At 40.5% G+C, this 17,428-nt stretch overlaps 1 protein-coding gene across 1 annotated transcript in view; it reads left to right on the forward strand.

Moving 5' to 3' along the window:
* Tgfbr2 (transforming growth factor, beta receptor II (70/80kDa)) overlaps positions 1-17,428 on the forward strand; it is a gene marked incomplete at its 5' end in the record, with an annotated part of 80,351 nt that overhangs the window by 12,777 nt on the left and 50,146 nt on the right. The window contains one exon of the mRNA XM_005387519.2: positions 442-516. Within this exon, the coding sequence (XP_005387576.2) occupies positions 442-516 (75 nt within the window). The remainder of the gene's footprint in view (positions 1-441; positions 517-17,428) is intronic.

Below are 17,428 nucleotides of genomic sequence, written 5' to 3' on the forward strand. Positions count from 1 at the left end.
CTGTTAAATGAATATTAAAGCAAAAATCATGAAATAGCTATTTGCCTACTGATTCAGGCAGATCTAAACTAATGCCAGGAAAGGGGCCAAGGATGTAGCTCAGCAGCACAGTGCCTGCCTGGCAAGTGCGATGTCCTGGGTTCAATTCTCGGTTCAAAAAAAAAAAAAAGTTTACAAACTAAGGCCAGGAGAACAGAAAAGAGAAGTGACTTGAGTAATTTTACTATCATTGAGACTTACAGTGTAAGATCACCAGGTCAGGGGAGAAAAGGTAGTCAGACAATGTTGAAGAAATTATTGACTATGTCTGGTTATAATAAACTTTTAATAATTCCTTATATGGGTAGAATGTTTTATTATTTGCAAAGCAGTTTAGTTTGCATATCAGACTGACTATTGGTAACAACCTTCTGAGATGGGTATAATTATACCATTTTACAGATGTGGAAGTGGAGGCCCAGAATGATGAGACCATCTTCCTAAGCTGTAATAGGACCGTTCATTCACTGAACCTGTGTAATGTATCTTGAATCCTTTTTTTCATCACTTCACCATTTGTAATGATTGTGCACCCTCATTGCTTAATTTATAAGTAAATCTAAGACTAACGTGTGGTACCACTGTATTTTCATATTTTTGTAGTAAATTTTAGAAGAGATGATGGAAGGACTGACATCAGATGCCTTGAAAATTGGAAGGCAGGACAGTTTTCTCATTCAAGTCATACTTCTTTGAGGGTTTTGTCTACCAGTCTTGCTGGAGCTTTAGTTATGCAATGAGTCATTTTTATCTTCCTCTTTTCTTGGGGGTGGGTAACTTCTTTCTTATTTTTTAAACAGTGTGGTGAGCCTTCATGACCATTGTCAGTAGACAAATGTTACCATTTATAAAAACTATGCTGGTTGCTACAATCCCGTGGTTTCACCCTTCCTCAAGGTCAAAGTGCCCAGCATAATCAGGAACCTTTACAAAGGAAGAGCTCTGCTTCACCATGTAGGTACAGAGAGCATGTATTAACATTGGTTTCCTTTCCACAACTTTGAGACTATCTGAATAGAGATGCAGAGAACAAAATTGTTTTTGTAGCACAAGTAGCATCGGCATCTAATATTCAGTTAAAATACATTTACATAAAAGTATATACTTGAGGAATAGCATAGCCTACCTTTAGGATTTACATTTGCAAAGGATATGATAAAAAAAATGACCTTGATTGGCAGAAATTGTCTTCTGTTTGCCTGCAGAGCAAAATAAGTTTTACTCTTGCTTGCCTATAACTTGTTTGGTATAAATGTTAGTTTTTCTGTACTACAGAAAGAGAAGTTTGTCATACCTAATGTCATTGTATTAAATTGTGATGAAGGGGTACACTAAATCATTAGCTCCCAGGCCATGGTGTGGACTGTTTTCTTTTCTACCCTCATGGATCAGGATGCTTTTTCTAGTGGACTTCATTGGGCATGAGAGTCATCGAGATTCCTTATCAGGGGAGGTTCTTTAGCAGAGATGAGCTATATTAAGCAATGGCTGGATTAAGGAATTTACACTATAATTGACAATATTTTGCTCAGATTGTAATAGATACTAGGGTAACTTCTATATGTAGATCTTTCTTTAAAGGCGTGTCATACTAGGTCTTCTGGAATAAAATCTTTTATATAATTCTTCAAAAATAGTAATGTTTTCCATATTGATTTCTATTAAGGCAGATGCCATTGTATTAAAAAAAAACCCTCAAATTTTGTATATCTCAGAATGTTTTAGGTCCTTATTTCAGATCTGGGATATAGATAGTGTTCAGGATGTATCTGTTTCATGGAATAAAAATACCACACAGTAGGAAAAGAAATTAAATTTCAGGGCTGTCTTGACTTAATTGAACTTGTTGTGTTGCCTAGCCAGTGCCGTGGTATTTTGAAGGGAACGCTCATGCGTGACTCTTAGCCCTGACCTCAGGAGGTACTTGTCTTCTTCACTTCTCCAGTGCAGTATCAAAACGGAGACACGCTTTCTCACACTGGTCACCTTAACTGACTTTTCACACTGCCTTGTGGGCTCTGAGCACTTCAGAAACTCAGCTTCCTCAAGGTACCTGGTGCTCAGATGTTTCAAACAGATCTTCCTTTAAGCCTATTGTCTCCTAGGCAATTGGTGAAGGATTTAAAAAAACAGTTTCTTTAAAAAATAGGAACTTGTAAAATTCATACTTAAGAATTAATCCAAAAATGATCTTCCAGGAAGAATCTATGTAATGACAACCGAGTGCCTGGAGCAGCTATGTTTATGACTCCTGCCTCATTCCCAAAATGTTATGAGAGTTTGAGTCACTGAAGGAAATTCTTCAGGTTGGGCTTGACTCCACTCGCACACATTTCTAACAAGGTTGGAGCATAAGGCAGCTTGCAGTGTTCTAGCAGCCAGCACAAGCAAGGCTGAAAAGCCTCACCCACAGCAGGCAGTCTGTCTTTGCCCTGTTCTAACTGCTAGGCTTTTTCATGTTGAGTTTCCCACTCCGCGTTGAGTGTATTCTCTCCCAAACTGTACTTATTTTTCAGCCCTATCTGCCCATTAAAATCATATGAGAAGTTCTGAAACAATCCCAGTGCCCAAGCCAAACCCTTAGGTGTCCTGACTCATTGCCCTGGGAAAGGCTGCGGCATCTTTACTGTGTTAAAAGATCCTCCGATGGTTCTGGTGTGGAAGCCAGGTTGAGAAACACTCCTCTAGCTTAGCCTAAATAGGTTACAAATAAAGAATTTGACCAGAAGGTCAAGATATTGTCTTCAAATTCCACAGCAGAGAAAAGTCATTCACTGGATTCAAAATCTCCCATCGACTTACATTAAATCCAGCATAGCAAAAATGAGAAAAATACTAGAGTAGAACTATGGAAGACTCAAAATTCTGTTACTTCTTAAAACTTACCTGCAGAATGGGATAAGTACAGTACATCAAAAAAGCCACCTTGGTTAAAAACAAAGACCCCCCAAAAAAAGAGCACTTTGGGTTGGGCTGGAAGTGAGTAGCAAGGATGCCTTTCCAAAGAAGCAAACAGTTGACCTGGGTCTGGAAGACTAGGTACTTCAGGCAGTATCACTTTACTATTAGCCCCAGGGTCATTCTTCATTTGCTTCAAGGATACAGGGGAAGGGAAGCAGGGAAGTGCCTGGTTAGGGATATGTGACCCCAGCGACACAGAGGCAATTTTCTAGCTCCATCAGCCGTGGCTGAGTAGGCACTGAGCATGTGAGCTACTTTGGACCACCCCCATTGGACAGGGGACATTCTCAGTCTATCACATAGACCTCACAGCTGGTGTTAGGGCACCAAACACCTCCTAGGGGTGGGGCGGGCTACCTTGGGGATCTCCTTGGCCTCGTGGTCCCCTTAGGAGATGTGGGGAGGATGTGGGAATGCTAGAGGTGGGCATGGCAGAAGAGTTACCAGCTCAAAAGGCTTCTGATAAAAGGATTATGAGAGTCTTACAGGCTGGCCCATACTGATAAAGCTTAATTCTGAGTCACTGGAAATTTTAAGTGGACAAATAATGTAATGAAATCATTGTTTAGTTGAAGAGTTCATAACACGAAGATAGAGAGTCCCTTTACACGCTATGTCTCTGCATTTAGCAGAAGGCAGGAGACCATGGCACACCCTCCACATCCATCAGGTCTCCCCCGGCCTCCTTTATTTCTGATCCCATATTGGGGCTAGCATTTTTCATCAGCACTTCATGATATTCTTAAAATAATACTTCATTCTTTGCATTTGAAAGGATCTATGGACGAACTCTTAAAAAGCCCCAGAACTTTCACTGTCTGCCCAGGTGTCCTTAGGGAGTTCAGCCCAGAACTCACTTCATCCAGAATAGCGTGTAGTTGACTCTTGAGCAAGGCAAGGAGAAAACAAACCAAGGAAACAGTCATCAGTTCTAGAGAGTGCCTAACCAGGCCTCCTCACAGACTTTTTCTTGGCATGTCCCCACTGCAGGTATCACAAAGGTAGGCAGATAGGGGCTGGGGATTTAGCTCAGCGGCAAAAGTGCCTGCCTGGCAAGCGCAAGGTTGTGAGTTCGGTTCCCGGTACCGGAGAAAAACCAAAAAAAAAAAAAAAAGTAGGCAGATAGACATCCCATTTGACATGTGGAGGAATCTTGTGTTTGCACCGGGCCTTTTTGAATGAATACACTTTATTACATCTAGGCTGTTTTGACAGGCCTGAGCCATGTGAGCATGGGGGTGCTCGGACAACATGTAAACCACAGCGAAGAGTTCACCCCGAAGCTGTCCAATGAAGGAAAACCTTTCTACTTTCATAACCCCAATGATGACATTAGGGCAAAAGATGGAGGCGTCTTAGAGTGCAGTGTTGCTCATCAAAACTTCCTGCAATAATGGAAATTCCTTCTGTCTCTGCGGCTCAGTGTGGTAACCACTAGTCCCATGTAGCTTGAAATGTGGTGTGTGTAACTAAGGGACTGAATTTTATGTTATGATATGTCAGTTAACTTAAATAGACACGTGTGGCTCTTGGCTACGAAAGTGTACAGGACAGTTTTTGAGGACCCTTAAAATTCTCATTGTTCTCAAGTCCTGAAGAAGCACATGCAGGTCATTTTTTAACCTTTGTAGTCAAAGTGAAACAGATTAAATTATTTGTATCTCCCAATGCCTGTGCTCTGGAATTACAGGCTGTTTCTGTTCTGAAAACTTATAGTCTAATGTTATCAAAAATACTATTTAGGGATACGCTCTAATAGTAAACTGTAGGAGGATCCAGCAGAACTCTTCTGTCATCTGTGTGTTGGGCTTTCACCTTAAATGCGCTCTAAATATGGTATTACATTATGGGAGGAAGTGCTTCAGGTTGGTATGCATGGTGTAGCAGGGATTAGAAACAGTTCCCGCTCCCTGAGGGACGCCTGGGGAAAGGGAAGTTAACGTGACAGGTAGCTGCAAGGAGCAGCCTTGCTCTGGAGCAATGCATGCTTTTAACCACGCCAGCACAACCCAGCAGAAATGCTTCCCCTGAGGGCATCAGATTTTCCTCTCTGAATTAGTTCTCCTCACGTTGGTCACCTCTGCTATGTTCTAGAAACTCGCCCTTATTTGGCATGCTGCAATTTAATCCGTGGAAAACTCTTGGGGGGAAAATGCCTGTGTTTTTTCAAAAATATTAATTTCCTCGCTTTACGCTTCTGTCAGCTTTGACTGGAAACTTAATCTGTGTGCCTCGGTGCTGCATTATGTGTTAGTCATTGAAATGGGGCTTAATATGAATTACTTGATACCTCAGGAGTCAGGCAAGTTTTATTTTATTTTTTTCAAAACCAGCCTTTTATCTTAGGCCCAGGGATTTGCATTCTGAGAGGCTGTGCCAGCTGATGGGAGCCCTTGCAGGTTTCAGCTTGTTGCAAACCTAGTTTGGTCCATTGCTTCCACTTCGGGAACTCCTGTTGCTGCCACTCAGGGCTGAGTGGTCTGTGTGGAACCCCAGCCCTTACCCCTGCCTGTCTTCCGTTCCTCCCTCAGCGGCGATGCTACAGCCATGCAACCATTCAGTGCAAGACATTTTCCCTTGAGAATTTGGGGTTGGACTTAATTACAAATAAATGGCATCCACACTAGTAGCACAGCCCATCTAGTAACACAGCCCTTCTAACCCCTGTCTGTCTGTCTGTCTTTTTTTTGTTTTTATCTCTCTTTCTGTTTCTCTCCCTCCTGTCTATCCTTTTTGTTTATTTCTTATAATTAAAGCCAAGGCCTTTGCACTAAGCTACATATCTAGCCCTTTCAATTTTTAATATCGATTTATTAATTATTTTGAGACAGCATCTTGCTAAGTCACTGAGTTGCCCAGGGTGGTCTCCAATTTGTGACCCTCTTACCTGAGCTTCCCACAGTGCTGGGATTATTTATAGGAATGTGCCACCATGATCGGGTAGGATGACTTTCCTAGCTCTGCCCTCCATCTCCTTCTAGGTCCCCGGAGGTCCTTATTTTCACATGTTCCTGAAAGCTGGAGATTCAAGGCCTTTTGGATTTCTTTAGGTCAGCATTCTTGTAGAACTTTGTATGATGATAAAAATATTTCTGTATTCTGGGCCACATGAGACTGTTAAGCAGCCGAGAATGCCTTGGCTGTTAGGTGGCTCTGGACTGTGCCCTTGATGTCAGGACAGTCTGTCCCGGAAGCACCATTTCTCTTGGACCTCTGTGGCCTTCCATCTTCATGAACCAGCTCCTTCCAGGAAAGAAACTCTGACTTCTAAACGGTTTATTTTTATTACTAATTTTGACTGATTAATCCTTGAGGTTTTTATCTTATAAAAACTATTTAACCCTCACACTTGGGTTCAGTATGTTTTTCCTCTGTTGTCCAGTTTTCTTTGTAGGCACATTATGATTCCTTGTCCAGCAACTGCAAATATGTATTCACTTTTTGTAAATAAAAAGGATTTGTCAGAAGAGTAGAAAGTGTTTCCTGGACCTGAGGATGGCATGTGGAACTTGGAGACATAGAAAGCTATTAACAAGTGTTTCTTGAGTGCCAGGCAAGGTACCATGCCAGCCAGGGTTCAAATGAGGAGAGTGCAGCAGAGAACTAAACTAACTACGTCTGTCTATTGAAGTTCACACATAGGATTTAACTAACGTATCTGAGGGTAAGTAGAGGCTGAGGAGCAGAGTGATGGTGTATATGTGTTTGTAATTGCAGAAAGAGTTTTCAAGAAAGGCTCTTTGATATGTTATTCTTGATCAGAGGTTCGAGTCAGGAAGGCAGATCTCTGGGTTGAGAACATTGTGGTTGGAGGAAGCAGGAAGTGCAATGCTCTACCAAGAGCATGTGCTTGCCATCTCTTCTCTCTCTCGCCCACTCACCCACAATTCTCATCTTTACTTCCTTTTGTAAGGTAAAATTTTATAAGGACACATTTTTACATTAACTTCTCAAGAACTGGGATCAGTCTCTTATCTCACTGGTATTGGTGAAAAGATCAGAGTAAGAAATCCTGAAACACCCTCTCAGTCACGCTAACCGTGCACATTTCACACTTTTTGGCTTTCTAGTGTGAGGTAGGTTTAATGAATAAGAACATCTGAGTGGGAGATAAACTAACGGTGCCAAAGTTAGGTCCGTACTAGAGCTTATGCTCTTCTTAAGTAGAAAACATTGTAGTCAAAAACACTGCAATGTTGAATTTACTCATTCTATCCTTAACCATGGTGCAAACGTTACTCAGTATACAAATGTGTCTATCCTGCGTAGAGGGAAGTAGTCAGCATAATGTTCTAATCCTATGGTAGGCGAGTGCACCCCCAAAAACTTCGTACATGGTTCTCATTTTCCATCTTAAGAATGGGGCCTGGATGTATTTTGACTCTTCCACAGCTCGGTGACAACATTATTTTGTAAATTCTGTTCTTTCTTCTCAGCAGCTATAAAGGCTTGAATGCATCTCATCAAAATTCATGTTGAAACTTTATCTCCATTGTTGGAGTTATAAGAGGTGGAGTCCTTTGGGAATTAAGACCTGAGGAGATAAGCCTCTTGTAAGGAGTGCTGAAGTTAACTGGCTTAGGCTCTTTTTTTGGGGGGGGGGGCGGTTTTCTCTGGTACCGGGAACCGAACTCACGACCTTGCGTGGCTTAGGCTCTTATCCCACCTTCTTCCATGTGAAGACACAGTGTTTGCTCCCTCCAAGGATGCAGCAATAAGGTGTCACCTTGGAAGCAAAGGACACGTCTCCCACCAGATACTGAACCTGTCAGTCAGTAACTTGATGCTGAACTTTCCTGTCTCCAGAATGGTTAGAAATAAAGCTCTGTTCTTTTCCATTATGCAGCCTTAGTTGTTTTACTGTAGAAGCTTACACGGCCGAGACAGCAACTTTAGTGGGGTTGTTTGGCCTTGAAGGGAGTTGGGTTTTCACTCATAAGAGGGTGACATCGCAACAAGTCACACTGCTTACCTCATTAGAGACCTTTGTGCAGTTTACCGCAATTACCGTGAAGGTCATGACAGCATGTGTAAGGCCTAGAAAGGCAGCCATCAACATCACACTTTCTCACCCAACAACAGTTTCAGAAAACAAGCAAAACTGCCCAGTTTAAGGGCAGATTCTCAGATTTCATTTCAAATTTCCTGCCCTTTGTGGTCCTTTCTTGAAGGCTTGACAATGCATGAAACTTGTTTCTTTTTTATTTCATTTCCTCTACTTGAAAAACATGAAGGGCGGGAGGGGGAGATTGGGAGTGTGTGGTGCTCTCGGGAGCCAAAGTGGATCTGCACGTGCCTTTCCATCCTCACGTGCCGGTTAGTCAACATAGTCTGGCTATTACTTATCCAGTAAAAGTGCCCCCAATTTTCTTTAGATTACTGTCTTAATATTACACCGAAATTGCACTAGGAATAGTTTCCACTTTTAGTTCCTTAAAACTGAATGTATTTCTCTTCTTTAATTTGCATTTGGGGGAAATCAGCCTTAAATAGGTGGCATGGCAGAAAGAGCTTCACTTTAAATTTTGACTTTTAGTTCAACCAATATTTACCACTACTGTGTATCAGCTTCTGGACTGAAGGTGCCCATTGTGGAACAAGGCACAGGATAATCCCTACCTTATGCAGCTTACTTAAAGCCCCTTGCTTGGGAACTTCAGCAAAGTTGAACATTTTCTTCTTCTATGAAATAGTAATCAGACTAAGCTTCATAAACATCAGATGGACTTAGGATGTTGATCATGCAGTAGAATATTTTTATGCAATCATGCCTGTTTTTATTTTTACTTATTTATCATCCAAGCTGAACCCAAAGAGCACATTCAAAGTAAACATTAGTAGACACTTATAAAGATGAGGATTGCTGTTTTAAATTCTTACAGTAAATGTCTTTGCTCTAAATCAGACTTTCCTGCACATCCTCCATAAAATTAGAGGAAATGCCTACATTGTCTGGGTGGAAAGTGATCCTTTGTCACTTGACATAATTTTCCTTCCTCCTGACCTTGTGATAGGCAAATGACACTGTAAGTCTGTTCTTTTTTTTTGTTTTGTTTTTGTCTTTTTGAGACAGGGTCTCGCTATGCAGTTCAGGCTGGCCTTGAGCTCACTTTGTAGCCCAGGCTGGTCTTGAGCTCTTAACGATCCTCCTGCCTCAGCCTCCTCAGTGCTGGGATTACAGGTGTGCGCCACTACCCCGAGCCTTGTAACTCTGTTCTTGCAATCCTGTTGAGCTGCAGTGACCAGTTCTAAGTTAGCAGATGAGTACTGGACACAGGTGGAGTGCTTATACTGCGTGCTAGGAAGGTACAGAGGGCAAGTCTCTTAACAGGGGAAACAAAATACAAATCATGTGGCCTTGAAAACATTTTTCTCATAGGTTAAATTATAGCATCTCATTCAGTTTAATCAGGGCAACAGGTCGACAGTGGACATGTTTGAACTGTGCAGCTTTTTAAAGTTGCATTGTGAATATTTTTCAAAATACAAAAGACCTTAAACATCATCATGGACAGCCCACTTGTGTTTAAGATCAAAATAGAGCCCCACAGAGTGGGCGATGGAATAATTGCTCAAGAACATGAAGCTAGCTCTGGGTTGGTCCCGATATTCTCTACAACAGCCTGCTGATTCCAGTATGGTAAATTCTCCAGGAGAAATTGTGTAGCAGTATGAAGGAATTAATTTTCACAAAAGGAAATGATCTCAAGGAGAGGAGATTAAGGAATATTGTTTTCTAGACAGTGAATGACATAGAACACTTCTTAACTAGATACTTAAATATCTAATAAAATTGTTGTTTATACTGTATTCTTTTCCAGTTCTCACATGGGCTATGAATTAAGGCATACTGATTTTATTTCATTAAGAAAGCAAGCCAATCATAACTTTACTTCACTATTTTAGAATTCCACAACTTTCAGGCGCCTCTTTGCCTTCCCATCTCTGCATGTTGAACTTGATAATTTCATTAGGACGTTGCCAAATGACACAGTAAGTGTCTCAAAGCCAAAGCAGATCAGCTCTTGCCTGATAAATATGCAAGAATCAGCAAAGGATTTAAAAATTGAGTATGATTCTTAAATTACTGTCTATTTGCCAGACCTAAGCTGGTTATGTAAATTTCTTTTTTTTTTTTCCCAGTACAGGGAATCGAACTCACGACGTCGCACTTGCCAGACAGGCGCTGTGCCGCTGAGTTAAATCCCCAGTCCCTCTAAGCTGGTTATGAACAATATTTTTAAATCAGATTACTTGATTCTAGAAGAGTTGCTTAATGATCCTAAGCACTCTTGGGAGCTTTATGGTAATAATGATTGATTCCATTATGTCTCTTTGAAATCTTTGGAGCACCGCAGTAACAGAAAATTATTATATTTCAACTTGTCTATTTACTCAAATTTCCTGATGGTTTTCTAGAAGTCATCAAGCTGCTACATTCTATTGATGAGTAAGAGTAGATTTACTGTGCTCTTAATTATCTTGTCATTCCTTTCCTGTAATTTTCTTTGGTGGGAGAGACAATGCACGGAACAGTTTTCTAACAAGAGTGCTGAGTGCTGCTCTGAAGATTTCCACATGTTCTTCCAGCGTGTTTGCTTTTGATCTTCATCCTATAAGGCACCATTTCGTAGATCATGAAATAGAGGTTCCAAGAAGCTGTGGATTTCCCATGGTCTACAACAAATACATGGCAGGCTGTGAATTTACATCTGTGACCTCAAAACACCTGGACTTCACTAGGCTGCCCTTATTTTGTGTCTCCAAAGTGTATTTCTAAAGGACCAAAACTCTTTCCCTAAAAGCTCTTTCCCTGGCTCGCTACATACTTTCCCCGGGTCCTACTTGCCAAGACCCAGTGCCATTACCTTTACTGGAATGAGACTCGGGAAGGCTGAGAACTTCCTGCACTTTGGCTTTGCTGCTCATTGGCTGCCTCTCATTGCCTTTATTCTCCTCTTCACCCCTTAGTTTCCCCATGAAAAAAATGATGATAACAAAATTACACGGTTGTTGTCACAAGTAAAATAAGCATCACAACCTTTAGTACTGGACTAAACATTTGGTCTGCATCCAATAAATTGTGGTAATAATTATTATCATTAGTACACAGATCTGATTTCCAACACAGATAGCCCCTTTCCTTGACCTAAAGTGTGATTGTCCACACACATTAGGGTAGATCGGAAATATCTCTATTAGAAAGTTAAATCATGATTTCACATTCCATTTAAACCTCTACAGTGGAAGAGAGAATTAAATAGGCAGGTTAAATAATCATTAATTATAAAGCCTCAGAGAGCAGCAGGGGCCAGGCAGTGGAGACAGGTGACCCAAGGGACTGGCAGGCATGAGGTGAACTTGGCGGTACAGGCACCGTCTCACAGGTCCATCGTGTGCTGCCATCAGGGAACGGTTGCTAGGGGACAGTACAGGCCCACTGTTGTGAAATCTTTTTAATTTTAAGTAGAGTTGAAAATCTTGGCTTTCAGGGGAACCATTTTAACTTTAAACTTCAGTTTGCATTTTACAAAGAAGAGTATAAGCCAAAGGAACATGACCATAGGCTGTCATCATCTTAGATGCTCACCTTTGGCAGCCTCTGCTTCGCATCTTGCAGCCCTATTTTCAAGTTATTTGACTCCTTGAAATAAGAATTTCAGGTCTCCTTGTATCACTGTTAAAAGGTGCACCTTCCCCCAATACAATAGTAGTTCTGGCTTTCGTCCTGCAGAAAAAAATATGAGCGTCATCTGCTCTGACTAATACTTTTACATACTTCATAAAACTGTAATTGAAAAACCTTTCGGGTGCCAGAACATTACAGGACATTTTAGAAGAGGAAGGGGAGCCTCTGCAGAGAAATTGATTAGTGAAAATCCCCATCTCACAGGAAATTGATGTTCAGACCAAATTTATACTTAGCTGAAGCAAATGGCTTGACTCAGGTGCTTAATTTTCTGATTCTCTAAGCATCAGTAGTTTTTAATAAATCTGTTTTTTTCAGACTTTGTATTCGTTTTTGCATTTCCATTTAAGTTGTCTCAGTGCTTTCAAATAAAGAATTGTTGGGACCCTAGTGAATAGCTTAATTAAAAGAACATCTTCATTTAAACTTTTCCCATTTCCAGAGTTTCCTGGATAGAAATCATTTTTTCTGTTTGTTGTTTTCCTCTCTACAAACATGTGAGCATCTTGAGAAAAGAGCCTTGTCTTAATCTGTCCTTTCCACTAGCATTAAATATGAAGGTCCTCACAGAGCAGATAAATTGCACATTTGTTAATGTTGGGTAACTTTACTAATAAGCAACAAGTTACATTAGCTGAATTGGAATGCTATAAAACTTCATAAACTGTATGCTCATTATCTTGCCTCTGTCAGATTGGTGCCAGTTACCAATGTCACCAAGACTGTCACCAAGAGAGTTATTTGATCATCTTTATTTTCAGTAGTTTCTGGGTTGTTTATCCCATTGCTGCAATGCATCATATGAGTTCTATTAAGTGAGGGAGAGGTTTGTTTTTTTTTTTCTCAGTTGCTATCACTTTACATGAAGTACCAAGTTATTATTTTGAAAATCTTTGAAATAGTACCATAGTCCACTCTTTGCACTTGCTTGTCTATTTGTATTGATGCTGATTTTTTCAACTGGCTTCCTCTTTGCTACAGTCCCAACCTTTACATTCTAAATTTTGGCTCATCTAAAAATCCCAACATTTAAGATTTGCCAGACAAAGGCACTGAGAAAATCAGCCTTATCAATAAAAATCTAAAATTGCCAAGATAATGTTTGCCGCAAACTGTTCATCTCTCCTCTAATTTCAGAAGTGTATTTTTTATCCACCTGATTCCTATTAAAGGTGAAGGAGTTTGAATAAGAGAACTAATAGCTTTTTTTAATCTGGCAAAGTGCTAGAATTCTGAACTACTACCATGACAGTGATATAAATCTTTCCACCTGCAGGAGTCATTTTGAATGTTTAGGTTTTGTCTCCTGTTATATGACCTACCTCTGGGACATAGACCCATCCACCCCTCACAAAAAGGGGACTAACACAGTAGAAAAGAAAGCCAAATCCAGCAAGAGTTGAGAGAACTCAAACTGCACTTCATTTTCCGTGATCCAAGAAATTCAGGCATAAGCAAGAGCACACTGTGCATATTTAGAAATTGTTTGGGATTATTTGGGTTGGGAGTGCGAAATGGGGCAGGCTGTGATGAAAGTCCAGCTCAGTTATTTTATGTTTGTCACTGAAGGAAGCAAGTACTTTTCCATTTGGCTACAACATGTTTTAGTCTATGGATGGTGTCTTAACATATCCTTGTAAATTATATTTTAAAATATAGTTTAAAGGGACCATCAGTGTTTCAATTTAAGTACATCACTGGATTAATTTGTTTGAAATATGGGTAATCATTCCTTAATCTTTTAATTTACTTGCTCGGTGAATACAAATTTATGTTTATGTGCTTTGAAAAAGCAATTCTAGTAAACTATTAAGCTCAGGGGCTAAAGGTTACTGAAACCCAAATTTGCTCAGTTGAAGGAGTCCTGATGAAATCACACACACACATACACGTACACAGGCACACGCATGTACACATACACGCACATCCTCCCTAACACTCTGGTTCACTCATAATTACCTGCATAATACTGAATTTAGGCTGGGGTTATTTTAACATGGTCTAAAATGCATTAAGATTCAGAGATTATCGCCCTTTGACTTTCACAGCCTGTGACAGTGTTTGACATCAAGTATATATAGACATCCAGACATCAAGTATATACAGGTCATTTTTATGATAGAGTATTTGTGTTTTGAGGTTAAGTGAACAAAATCTGGGATTTGATTCTTGGCTGCTGTGCTTCTTCCAGGATGTTTTCTTTGCTTCCTCAGTTTTCCTTGTTTCTTATAAACCTAATCTCAGCTGAGCCAATTCTGTTAACAGTGTACAAATCCAAAACAGTTTCGTGCCTCAGCCTTTCCCTCTGTAAATGAAGGATGTGTGTTTGTGGACTGATACTCGTGCTTCAGAGACTGTGTGGCACTCTCAGTGGCTGAAGGGAACAAGAAAAGGCAGAAGTGAGGCTTGGAAATGATTCTCATGAGAGAAGTTGCAGCCTGAGGTGAGAAACTTAGCCAGCTGGATGAAAATCCTCAAACACAAACTCTCCAAATGCACTTCCACTTGCTTCTCGAGTATGCTACTGTGTCTCCATGTTGGCCAAAGTTAATGGAGGCGTGAGAACAAGGGAGCTGGTTAATGTCCACAAAAGCCAACTTCTTGTGAAGAGAGGAAGTGAGGAAGGGTGGAGAGCGGATCTCTAGATGTCCAGCCCAGGAGTCGGCTCTTTACTTTGATCTACACCTTGCTGTTTTTCTCTAGTGCTATAGCCTGGGCATCAACCAAAGATGGAGCTGCCTCCTGGTTTCTTGCCATTGCACCATTTGCTTTGTTCAGATGCATCTACTTTATCAGTGCTGTACTAATAAGCAATTCAGTTATTTGCAAGCCAACTGCCACTACAAATAACACTGCAGTGAACTTGTCAGTGAACAGCATACATTCTTCGAAGTGAAAGTGTCAGGTGAAAGGCTCTTTCTATTTGTAGTTTTGAAAGATACCATTGACATATAATCCCAAGAAGTTCTAACAGTTCACATCCCAGCTTTATGAGAGTGTCTCACGTATTGGCCAGTTTATCAAATTGTTACCCTATTCTCAATCACTGTTCTACAACTCTAGTCCTTTTTTTGTTTTTAATTTTATGACAGGGTCTTGCTAAGTTCCTAAAGTTGCCCAGGTTGGGGTGGAACTTACCATGCCCCTGCCTCAGCCTTCCAGAATGCTGGTATAACAGGCATGGGATGCCACACCTGGTTGAAATACTTTGGTTTTATTCTCTGGTGACATGGACAGAAACTAGTGTTGAAGACCACGTTTCTCTTTTCACAACAATCTAGAGCACCTGTGGGATTTGCTATTCATTTCCAATGAGCATTGATTCTTCTGGAATTTGTCGAGTTCTTATTGCTGTATTACTGTACTTATTACAAAGTAGGAATTATAAAGCATTACCATTTCAAAGAGACATTAAAATATTATGTAATTTTTGGGAATTTTTCACAAAGTCTTTTTACTACAAAAACATTTACATGAGTAAAATTGCTACCTTGAGGCCTCCAGTCTCTGTTTCCTTTCTGCTCACAGTATCCTCTCCCTGTCAGCTGGGATGTTTCCCCAGTATAAACCCTTGTACCGCACGGGACTGTCACTGGAAAGAAAGCTTCACTCCTCTTGGATCAAGATACTGATAATTACACAGAGATTCAGCCTTCAGACACATTTTTTCAAACTAAAAAGCAAGTACTGTGTTGTATTAGAAGTTTTATTTATGCAATAGATGTTCAGAGAAAGAGAATATTCCCATCTGTGACTAGGAATATTTCTCTTGTTTGGTTGGTTGCAGTAATTGGCCAAACCATTTCATTGGTTTGAGTATGTCTTTCTTTAAAGACAAGTCATGAGGGAATCCTCCCAGAAAGCTGGACTTTGTTCTTCGTTCTGGGTGGGAGGACGTGTGTGACAGACCCATGCACTAGTCCCACCTGGTCTCAAAGTCCGCGGTGTGTGCTGCCAGCAGTGCAGACTGTAGCGGCTGTCTACCAGATGGTTTCCTCAGTGTCTGACTTTGAAGTGCCAAATGCAATTAAAAACCCTCTTTCAAAAAACAAGCCTTTCACTTGCATGCCCATATGGTGATCAGCGCCTCTGGGCCTCTGATCATTTAAAGAGGGCAGGCTCAAGAGAAAAGCAGATGGAAAGAACTGTAAGATGAGAAGTACCCATAAAAAGGTGAGAAATAGGTATTTAACTTTTCCAGTTCCAAAGTCAATATAGAAAGGGAAACAATGGCCAGTCAAAAACTGGATTCTTCATAGTGTTCAGGCTCAGCATGCAGTGATCAACAGCAGCACCTGTGAACAGGATCTCACGTCCCAGCTGGCGTGGACAGTGTTAGGTGTACTTAGCAAGGCTTAGCACCCAGTGCTTCATGCAGACAAGAATCTAGGTGTTTCTGTGAGGGTATTTTGTAAAGGTGATTAATAGCTACAACCAACTGGCTTTAAATAAAGGCGGTTACCCTCTATTATGGGAGCGGCCCTCATCCGTTCAGTTGCATTTTGTAAGAACAAAAGCTGAGATTTCCTAGAAAATTTGGCCCAGAACTGCAGCATGAATTCCGGCCTGCATTTCCAACCTTCCAGTCTACCCTATAAATTCAGACTTGACAGCTCCCACAATTATATGAGCCAATACACTACCTCACACCTGCAGGTTAAAAATATTCCCAGAGGGTGTGTGTGCGCATTAATATTTGAGAAGCAAAGCTCTAAGGCGTAGTGAGTTCTATTTGTTTCTTGCCATGGGATATTCTTTGATATACTACATTTAATTGTGTCAGTTTCACTGGCCCTGGTATGAAATACATAGCACTAGGCAAAACATCCACAGGTGTTTGTGGAATAAATACATTCTTAAATTCCCCCAAAACATGTCAGAAAGCAATAATACATAGAAGCATGAGTTCAGAGTTACATAACTATATTTATGGCAAGGTGTTTAGGGTTATTTGTGAAATCTTAAAAATTTTATCTAACTGCTCAGTTAATAGGATTTCAAAGTCATATTTAAAGTTCCTAGTATATGTCTGGAATAAAACTAAGGCTTATGAAGTTGCTCATCTCTGACCCTCAAAGACAGTGGTACTGTTCCAGAAATAGACACAGCTAAGCACTTCATTCATAGTCTCCAGACCTGGAACTTCTTGCACTAGGCAGTGAGTTTGGGGAAAATGTGAGATGAAATGAGGAAGGCAGTGTGGCCATGGGTGAAGGTCTTGATATTACTCATGGGATGGTTTGTAGAGAAGTGAAATATGATGGACCCTGTGATACTGTCATGTGCTGAGAGAAGCTGCTAGGTTCACTTCCTTCAGCAGATGACTTTCTAGGCTAGAGGTATTCTTATTGGAACCTCTTTTTGGAGACCTTATGAATAATTAATTTGTGTGTTATGGGTAGAAAATTCCTTAAGGAAAGTCACCTACTTACAGAGGATCTATAGTAATTTAAATTTATCACCTTAATAGAATATCTTAACTGAAGATACGTAAGAGTACTTTGACAATTAGATTGGAAATATTTCTGAGTTTGGGTTAGGGTTTGCTCAACAGTCAGTTAGGTGGATTTTGTGGGTTGTTTAGAATAATATTATTCTTAGCCATTCACGTGTCTGTATTTCTTAGCCTTTAAATTCTTCTGGCTTCTCAAACATCATGTGTTAAACATTAGAAGATGTTTTCTGGTGCATAAGACCATGACTGCAATGATCTTTTCCTGTGGATTGGAAGACATAGAT

Source organism: Chinchilla lanigera, unplaced genomic scaffold (assembly GCF_000276665.1).
Source record: "Chinchilla lanigera isolate Chin_1 unplaced genomic scaffold, ChiLan1.0 scaffold00029, whole genome shotgun sequence".
Lineage (NCBI taxonomy): Eukaryota > Metazoa > Chordata > Mammalia > Rodentia > Chinchillidae > Chinchilla > Chinchilla lanigera.